Source organism: Fulmarus glacialis, unplaced genomic scaffold (assembly GCF_000690835.1).
Source record: "Fulmarus glacialis isolate BGI_N327 unplaced genomic scaffold, ASM69083v1 scaffold25538, whole genome shotgun sequence".
Taxonomy (NCBI): Eukaryota; Metazoa; Chordata; class Aves; order Procellariiformes; family Procellariidae; genus Fulmarus; species Fulmarus glacialis.
Window position 1 is genome coordinate 8,060 of NW_009229293.1, and position 10,360 is coordinate 18,419.

Here is a 10,360-nt window from a genome sequence, read left to right on the forward strand (position 1 = left end):
CTTCAGTGTCTCCTACCACTAATTCACTCAGTGGGCAACACTCTTGGACGCCAAACAATTTGTAATATATCCTGTTTTCCACTGGATTAACTCTGTGCCTGCCCATGCTTAAGCAGATTGAAAATTATGAAATCCTTCATTACATGATAAATCCCGGGCCAGATGACACAGCAAGAGGATCAAGACTCTTACGGAAAGTACAAGGAAGAAGAGAATGCAAATATTAGTGGGACTTCAGGCTGGTGTGTCAGAACACAGCTAATTTGTAAAGAATAATTAACCAAAATCAGCAATGCTGGGAACAAGTTACAAATAGTTCCCTTAACTTCAGTAGTTATTCATCTCTCACTAGGTTCTCTGCTGGCACAAGAAAAAAAAAAAGGAAAAAGAATTTTTAGTCTGTCTACTCTTTAGGATAAGTGTCCTGATTTTACAAAAAAATTAAAAACAATTTTACAGTTTCAGAATCTTTTCCCTCTCTATGAGATTTGAGTACATCACTGTAACAGACAGCCTGAACTTTTTGCTGTGCATTACCAACTGCCCAAAAGAAGAGTTAAGCAGTCAGAGCTATTCTGAATTATTACTGCACAACTGTAACTTACACAGAAGAGTTACTGAGTAGAAAGAATGCAATTTTAGTATGATCACAAGTGACTTATGTACCAAAGTTAAAATATTCATATAAGTAAGAAATAAGCACAGTAAAATATTTAAATTTGCAAAATGCACAACAGGATCTAGTTATGGGAACCAGTCAAAAACACAGAAGCTAAGTTCAACTGAAAAGAAATACTCAAAATCTGGTCTAAAACAAGCTTCAACAAGACAACAGCAAAACACTTCATATTTATTGTTTATAACTGAAAGTAACAAATATAAATAAAATTAAAACCTGTTCAAACAACATTTTAAACACGTGAAACATGTAGAAGAAACAGTCTTAGCAAGGGCTCAAGGCAGGATTTGAGCTGGGCAGTAGAATAAACCAACAGGAACTTCATGAAGTGCCAAGACAAAGGCGAAATCTTGCACCTAGCATGGAATAACCCTGTAAAGCAGTACAGCCTTGCACCAGCCGGTGAGGAAACAGCTCTGCAGGGAAGGACCAGGAGGTCCCGGTGAAGCTGAACCTGGGGTCTCATCTTGGGTCCTGTCCATTTCGAGTGTGCGACAAGTGTGCTCGCTCTCAAATAATAAAGGTTAACCATCTACCAGGCTGCATTAGCAAGGGCAGCCTGAGGGAAGCAATTATTTCCCTCTGTTCAGCACTTAGGAAAGTATTCAAACAGTTAAAAGAATTGCAGCATTGATATTAAAAAAAAAAAAAAAGCTGAACTTCTAACAAGCTGTCAGTATTTACTGGAATTACACTTGGGGCTCTGCAAGTAGATCAAAAAGGCAGGACTACTTAATCATTATCCTAAAGCCAGTCTGAAGAAAATGTAATCAGGAGGAATTTGACTAGCTGACAAGACGAAACTGCATCCCCACAAGAGCTTTCACAGGAATCAGAACTCAGACACCAAAGCTGAAGCCGGCCAAAATCAAGTTCTTCACCCTTCCTGCAGCTCAAGAAAGCAACCAGAACTGGATCAAATAAGCAGTCATTTTCTCTGACTTCAACGCAGCAGCACACACGTATCAATGCCTATATTTATTCCACTTCTGTTGACAACTTGGTGCTTTTATCACATTAGAATACAAAAATATAAAAATATTCTCAACCACTGTGTTTGCAGACATTAGCATGCCAGCTAAGCCCAGGAACACAACTTGGTTTCCTTCAAACTGCTGAAAGAGAAGAAGGGGTTCTTAGATACAAATAATGTAAAGAAATATTTCTCTATATTGTCAGGTCTGCTAAAAAAAGGGGAAATGAAATTCAGAGCATCACTGAAAAGCTTTGCAACTAACAAGTCATTTAATAAGGAGGCACTATATTCAGCATGGAGTGAGTAGACATGAACTAATGCAGATGCACACATCTGGTTTGCTGTCTATGCTACTGAAAACCAAACAGGTGCAAGTGTTATGAAAAAGAGTTTCAAAGTAGTGAAGAAACCACAAATGATCTAAATATTGGGTAGATGGGGGAAGGGAAGAACAGAAGAGAGTCTCAGAGACATTCCAAGTCTGGTGTAGGCAGATTCCCTGAATTACAATCTAAAAATATTTCCCTTGCAGAACAGCCCTGACCAGATTCTCCATAGAGTAAGAGTTGCATTCACAGACAGAAAACACAGTATTTGGAGTCTTAAGAAACTTGCAGAAACTATGCAAATGTAATTTCAACCATGTTGACAATATTATTTCTATTTGAGCTGTGCGTGCTAAGACGACAAAAATATCCAAAACTGGTATAAGATACAACCTTGTCTTTGCAAAGAAAATATTATCAACTTGATTGTGCAAAACAATTCCTTCAACACAACATGGAGGAATGCAATAAAACTCTCGATACTAGAAATGCAAAAGGCTTGCTTAAGTAACAGCCTGCAAATTGAAGCATTTGCTTGGCCTTATCCCAAGACAGTTCTTCTGGTTTTCATCCTTCTCATGCTGACTGTCTGACTCACCAAAGCATTCGCATTCTTCCATTCTCATCTTCAACTTTTTGATCTCAGTGGAATGGACAATTTACCAGATACGGCAATGAGGCTGGAGCCCACCTTGTGAACTCATTTCCACAATTATCCTTCCAGACTGTGTTTTGGCAAAGCTTCCACAAGGAAGCCTTTCCGTTAAGGTTTTATTTCATGGATGCCACCAGAGATTCAACAGCCAAGTGAACAGGTAAGTTCTGCTGTTGCAGTCTGTATGTAGATATATTCAACATCTGCGTAACAGTGACCTTTTAGTCAAGAACTACGTTCAAAGCAAACTTGTGGACCTTGCTAAGGATGCAAAGCGTTTATAGGCGTTTAAAGGAAAAAAACGGTCAAGCCCTTGGAAGAGGAGTCTACTGAGAATTACTAAAGAGACAAGCTGCACCAGACTCAGGAAATCCCTGATACGAAAATAGCTAGATCTGGGAAAGGAGTCAAGATAAGCCTCATATATACACTTACCCTGTTTTTATGCAGATGTTTGCTTAGGGCTACAGTCAGAAGCAGGATACTAGGCAAGATGCACTCTGAAAATTTATCACCGCTGTTAGGTAGGATGCAATTTGTTAGAAAGACTAGGTTCACAAAGAGCAACATAGAGTAGCTTTGCCATCAAGAAACTTGCATCAATGAGTTCTCACCACTATGCATAAAAACATAACAAAAATTGCTTCAGGAAGGTGGGGCTGACCTGATGTTACCAGGACTCCAATGAGCTTACACAGGGTTTTATGGAACAAGACACACAAAGCAGGGGGAAAAGGAAGAACAAGAGATTCTGAAAATATAGTCTGATGCATTTTCAATGGCTCTCTGCAGACAGTAATCCACCCTTCTTCAAACAACTTGCAGTGCACTTCATGTGCTTTTATAAAACATGAGCAATCCTACCTGTGAGGTTTCACAAGTGAGCTGCAGCGAGCCAAGCTGATTTAACAGCTCAGTGTGGGCAAAAGTGGTGGTCCCGCTCTCCCTGTTCCAGTTCATGCTTTCCCACTCCTCCTCCTACACCAGTTCCAGTCTTATCTGAAACTTCACTGATTTCAACTAACTAAAGTAATAAACAACAAAAGTAGCAAAACAATTAATATTTTTCTGTTAGTGTAGTGAGATAAATCAGCTCACCAAGGAACAGCTCAGATGAAAGAGGCAGAAGTAGTGAGCAGCTGGGAAGCTGTGAGGAGGGGAGTGGATACCGGCCCTTTCAGCGTCATGAAGCTGTTGCACATCAGCACAGCCATTTCATGAAAGCTCCCTAATTCAGCTACTCTTGAACAAAGCTTTTGGCTAAACATGCAAAAAAAAAAAGAAAAAAAAAAAAGGATTTAAAAAAAAAAACCTTGGAATATGTTTTCAGTTAAATGGATTTTTAAGTATTTTTAGATCTTATTCAAACAAATCTATTTATATTTGAAAACACAACAATGCGTATCAATGCAATCTTACTATGCAGTCTATTAAAATCATTTCAATCACATTAAAAACGTAGAAGCAATATATATGTTGCTGGAAAAGTGTTAAGAGAAGTCCAATAAATGACTAGTAGCGATGATTTGCTAGGTACCTAGAGCCTGAATTTGCCGAGTTATTAAAAGACTACGTTCTTCCAAAATACAGATAATATTTTCTTCATTTTTTGATTTACTGAGTGAGTTCGGTTGAGTAAACTACTATTTAAAATTAAGAAGCCTTCTGAATACTGAAAAGACGGAAAACTTTACTGTCATCATCCTACCTATAATAAAGCAACTGGATGCAAGGGAATGAGAGGCACTGCATTCTGGGGGAAAAAAAGACCAGAAACACACACGTCTGTTTACTGACTATAGATAATAACACTTCCTCTTTCTCACTAGAATGTTTGTTTTAAATGCAAAGCAACTTTTCCCCCAGTGTAGTCACCTCATTTAAGTTTGTGTTGTTTAACTACTAAAGACAGCTTAAAGCCCAAAATAGAACCGAACTTTAGATTACTTCCCAGCAGCTCAGTGCTGGTAGGTTCACCTCTTCTAGGTTTTCCTCAAGACAATACACACCTTAACAGCTCAGCTGTTTTAAAGCAGTTTCCAGGACCACTTAAAATCTGATCAGCTATGTGCTTTGCAAACAACATTTTGTTACCTTCACTCAGGCTTAAGAAATGTTTTAGCATTAGTTTCAGGTTTCCCTAAAAGGAATCTATTTCTAACAAGCGTTAATACTGTATATGCTTGCACAGCAAGCAGTAGATGTTCTAGATAAGCATTTCTAGAAACTTATTTTGAAATCACATGACCAGTAGTATAGTTTCTACATATCATCTATCAAACAAGGAACATTACCATACGATTGGAGACTATTAATTCAAAATTTAAGATAGGAGAAATAACAAGGGGAGATTCTGTCGACCTCACAGTCATCTAAACACTATGCAGACCCACAGAATTTGCAGGAAACATTAACAAAAGGCATGAAAGTAAAAGGCATGAAAACAGAGACAAATAAAAAGTGATTTGAAAAAATACCAGTAAAATACTAAATTAGTTTGGCATAAAGAGTTAACAGTTTTCTACAAAAATATGGAAGATCTAGTTTATTCAGTCTAGTCAACCTAGACTCCACAAAGATGTCTGATGTAGTAGCACGCAGAAAATAACTAGGAGACTCAGGTGACTAGTAGAAGATGTCAAGATACCTGAGGAATTGACTAGAACTTGCTATGGATGTAACAGGACCGAAAGTGAAATACCAGCTTGGATGGAGGTTACCTCTCCAGGACTCTTAAGAATCCACCTCAAGACCAATCTTGTACAGTGTCTTCAGCAATGGCTTAGTCAGAAAGCAAGGGTTTTCTAGCAAGCTAGAGGCATTGAAAGAAACAGGTCACTAAAAATAATGGAAACTGTATGAAATTTAGTAGTGTAAAAAAGAGTATGTTTCTACTAGGATCTCAGGCTTGACCCCTGGCGGAGAGGGAGAACAGAGAAGGCAGAGAGTGCAGGTGTCTTAGGTGGTCACAAGAATGTTTGTATGATAAGTCTAACACAGTTGCAATATGATCCAGATGCACAGACAGAGTTATCTCCAGCACAAAGAGGGAAACTCTCATCTGGAACGGTGTATTCAAACTAATCAAGCATGCTCAGCATTCAAAACATAAGACAACACAGAAAATGTATAGCAAGGTGACGGAATGGAGATTTTATGCAAGACTAAAAATTGTGGTCTGAGTAATGGCTGGGAGAAGATATGAGTGCTGTCAGCACATACAGTGGGAGAGCAGATGTAAGCAACAGAGGGAAACTGCTGCATCTAAGAACAGTGAAACATCACTGGCACAAAAATCAACTAGTCATAGGCATATTGGGTGTTGGAAGAAAGGTCTCAAACATCAGACTCCAGGACCTACTTTCAATTTCTTTCACTGAGAGTAGAAGCAAAATAAACTTTATTTTATAAGGCTGGAGACTAAAGATTCCTGGAAAAGTAATTAAATGGGATGATTGCTTACAAATCAGGTGACCCTTTATTTTAAAGCAGCAAGGTCCTAAAGTTGGAAAGCCTTTTATAATTATACAGAACTGCTATTTTGTGTTCAGAGGTAGACTTTAATTCCATCACATTCAATGCTGGCTCTTTGAGGGAAAAGTAGCAACATCCCATCTTCAAGCTGAAGTCTAGGGTTTTAATTTTTTTTTTTTTGTCCAGGGCAACCTTTTGTAGCACATCTACCTCCAAAAGACAAAATAAAGAAAACCCAAGATTCTTCACGTAGTTGCGTACCAGATCAGCAACATGAACACGTCGTAGCTAACTGCTGCGACTCTTCCTTGCTGGACAAGTCAGCGGGTTACATAAGCTTTGAATTTTTAAAAATATGAACAAGCACACTAGCTTACCATCAGATATGTGAGCCTCAGGCCTTAGAACAATGGGGTATTTTCAAGAAGAATTTGAAATGCTCTGCATGATATTGCTTTATAAAAGATAATGGCCTCATTTTACTTCCCTCTTTGCTGCAACAAAAATTTCGGTGTTATTTACAAGCTGATAACATAAGTGTTTGCTTGTATATAGTATTTAGGAACTGCATTATAAACGTACAAGGAATTAAAATTATTGGGACTTAAAGGCAAGGTTTTTTTAAAGTGTACATGTAAAATGTAGAGAAATAACAAGTGTTTAAAGAAACAGAGAAATTCCATTGGAAAGCAAGAAATACATTTCTCAGGAGTTTCATTTTTCAGCTGTGTTACCAACTCAACCATTTCATCTTTGTTCTAGAACAAAGACACATGAAAGCGAGTGAGGAGAAATCAATTACAAAAGTGAAACTATCTTGTCTGTTTTTACTATACTTGCGGAAAAAGGTTTTCAAATGCCTGTTCTGTATGCCTTGGCAGTTAAAATTATTTGTGTTACTTAAACTTAGAAATCCTGTAATTAATTTATTTTTCAACTGATTAAATTGCAGGCAACCTAGTCAGAGAAATTTACTTTGAATAAAAAAGGATGCTGTTGAACATAGTGATTTCCCTTTGAAATTCTTCGTAAGGGTGACAGTCGTCTTGTATTCGTGCTTCTAAAATGCCTCCCACAATGAGGTGCTGACCCGTAACAAGGAACACAGGCATTATCACAATACAAATAAAGGCACGACTAACTGCTGGATACAAAGACAGAGGTAAAATAGTTAATGTTCTCAAGCTAGAGTTTGATAAAGAACTGAGAACACTGCCTATGTGCATACCAAGACAAGAACTAAAAAAAATACCAAAGAAAGCAGCAAGTCACATATATTCCTTAATAATACATGTATCTACTAAATTTCTCCATTAAACTGTTACACATGACCTCTTTCAAGACTATTGTGAACAAACACATACAGAAATTATATATTTTAATGTAAAATTAACCATAAGAATTCAACAAACAAAATAGTTAAGAAACAAAGAGGTTCCAGCAGCAACAATGTCTGCAGTATCAAACACACCTACAAAAAGTTTCTAAAGGGCAACACCAAACACTGGAATGCAACATCTCACAAAAGTTTTTTCTTCATACACTAGTATTAATTTAAATTTATGCAGTACTATCCCCAGTTGAACCTCAGAAGCTGAGTCTTTGCTAGATTACATTTAATAACTGAGCCACAAACAGACCCAGGTAAAGCACTGACAGTTGTGTAATACAGCTCAACCAGCTAAATTGGCCACAATTTCTTCAACATATGTAGAAACACACGGTATGATGGGTTGGGAAACCATCAGCCCCATGGTTTCCAGTATGATTCTTTGATTAGTAAAAGATTCAAAGAGGATTTTGGACTTAAACTGAAGTGTCAAAATTATAATTCCTTAGTTCTCCCAGGGGAAATTCCCAGGATTGCTGAGATGCTCATGCCAACTCAAAAATCATGTTGATCAGAAAACATACCACATTAACCATTTAATTTTTGCCTAGCAAAAAAGCATTTCTGTGGCTATAGTAGAATCCATTCCCGTAGCTGCTACAGGGATCCAAAGACTCAAACCAAAAACTGACAGCCTCACTACATTTCTTCACTCCTCTTACCGTGTACAGTAGCTGTCTGTACCGGACATTGCTAGTAACATGATTAGGAGTTTCAGACATGCCCAGGAGTTCCTGCCATCAAGGAATGTTATCTTATGTATCTTTCATATCAAGGTGCAGGAGAATGAGGCAAACACTGCTGGTTTGGAAAAGATCTATGAGGGATCCAAACAAGAGCATTTCCCAAGCTTTGCAAAATTAGTGAGCATAGGGGCCAACTTCAGTAACACTTAACATACTCGCGCACTGGCTTGGTTAACAGGAAAAAGTCCCACATCAGCTTTTAAAAACAGGGCACAGGAATTGTATCAGAGTGTTACAAGGGCTTTTACAAGTTTTTTTCCCGCACTTGAAGAAAGTTGAAGCAGTTTCTTAACTGCATGAAGTTTATGTTCCCCCTAAAGGGTCTAAGCTATGTTTGCATTTTAAAAACTGGTGATACATAGAAAAAAAAAACAGTGATGATAGAATCTCCCTTTTATGAGGCACATACGTTGTTCAAATATTGCTTGAGAACAGTTTGCTTGTTCAAATATTGCTTGATAAAGAGATATTTTGCATGAATCAGACCCTATTAGGAACAACCTAGGAGTTCTTGATATACAGCTATTCCAGCATATTTTTTGTAAGAAACTATTTAAATTAATAAGCCACTTTCAAACTATTTCACTATCTTTCAAACTTTTCTAACAATGTTTGGAAAAACAATTATTCATTAAAAAGTCGTAAGAATCATCAGCCATGCATACAACATTCGGTCACTTTATATTAAGAGTCCATGTACTAATATATTCATGACTTATAAAAGGTAGAAGCTTTCACGAATCATTAACCTACATTATTAACTGTTACAGCATCCAACAGCTTGCCCATGGTAATAGCATGTAGCTATTCTACCTTGTATTACCATGGTCACACCCCTCTGTAACATGCTCATAACGTGTTTATAACTTGCAACAGTTCACAAATGATTTATAAAGAAATCTTAAAATGAAATATGCCCCTGTATCTTTTTTTTCTTTTTAAAAACCATCTGGGCTCTGAAGACACAATATCTGAACGCACAAGGCAAAGATGAAAACAAGATACATCTGATTTTAAGATGATAGATGAAGAAAAAGGGCTTTTGTTGTTTTAAAAAAATATATATATCCAAGGTATTGATTACTCTCAATATAAGCTAACATTGCAACAGTATGATCATGAGCATAATTTTATGAAGTTTTAAATGGAGAAGGGCACCTGGAGAAGTGGCAGTTTATGTATACTTAACTGAATTGCAAAATGAACTTAGGCATAGAATTAAACATCCAATCAGTGTAATTGCTTACCAATTTCAGCAGGTAGTTGCTTGATTTTGTTCTCTCGTATGCTAAGCATGGTGAGTTTTGACAAGTTTTTGATATCCTTTTCCACAGTAGTTATACGATTAAAGCGTAGGTAAAGAGTGGCGAGAGAGCTTAGCCTATACACCACCGAAGGGATTTCTCTAAGTTTGTTATGCCGCAGGTCAAGCATGCGCAGTTTCTTCAAGTTATCAAGAGAGTCAGGCAAACTGGTAAGCGAGTTTTCACTCAGGGCCAGTGTCATCAGGTTCACAAGACAGCCCACCTCTGCCGGTAGGGACTGCAGTTTGTTACTGTATAAATAAAGTTCTGTCAACTGCGTTAGCTCTTTGATAGCTGATGGAAGCATGTGTATAGACCTCTTGGACAAGTCCAAGCGCATTGAATTCTCTTCCCGGCATTTATTTAGCTCTTTGATCACTTCAGCGTTGCTGGATTTTTTGCGGGTACCTGTGGCTGGATTAGGTCTTTTTATCGTATTGTCCACTGAAAAAGCTACCCCAGGCTGCGTGCTACTGGAGTCCTTCTTTCCATCTTTGGCATCTTTCCCTTTGGTCTTAGGCTCCTTTTCTTTGCTCTCTTTCCCAAATCCTCCAGAGGCTTTGGCCTCCTTCTCCCTTTCTTTTGACGATGGGACTTTTGGATCCTTCTCTTTACAGTCCTTTTCTTTTCCTAGATTACTACTCATGGTGACACAATGTTTAGCAAGCACCACATGAAATCTGTTTCTGAAGTTCACAAGAATAATTCACTGCTGAGGTGACAAGGATCCTTAAAACACACAAGCGTTGAATCAAGGGAGGAGCTTCGGAGGTGTGATACCCATGTGCTACATATTGGTTCTGAAGGCAC

General features: G+C 37.9%; 1 protein-coding gene across 1 annotated transcript in view; it reads right to left on the reverse strand.

Annotated features, from left to right (window-relative positions):
- Positions 1-10,360, reverse strand: part of LOC104081184 (leucine-rich repeat protein SHOC-2-like) — a gene marked incomplete at its 3' end in the record, with an annotated part of 17,549 nt that extends 7,189 nt beyond the window's left edge. The window contains exon 1 of the mRNA XM_009583818.1: positions 9,494-10,360. Within this exon, the coding sequence (XP_009582113.1) occupies positions 9,494-10,196 (703 nt within the window). The remainder of the gene's footprint in view (positions 1-9,493) is intronic.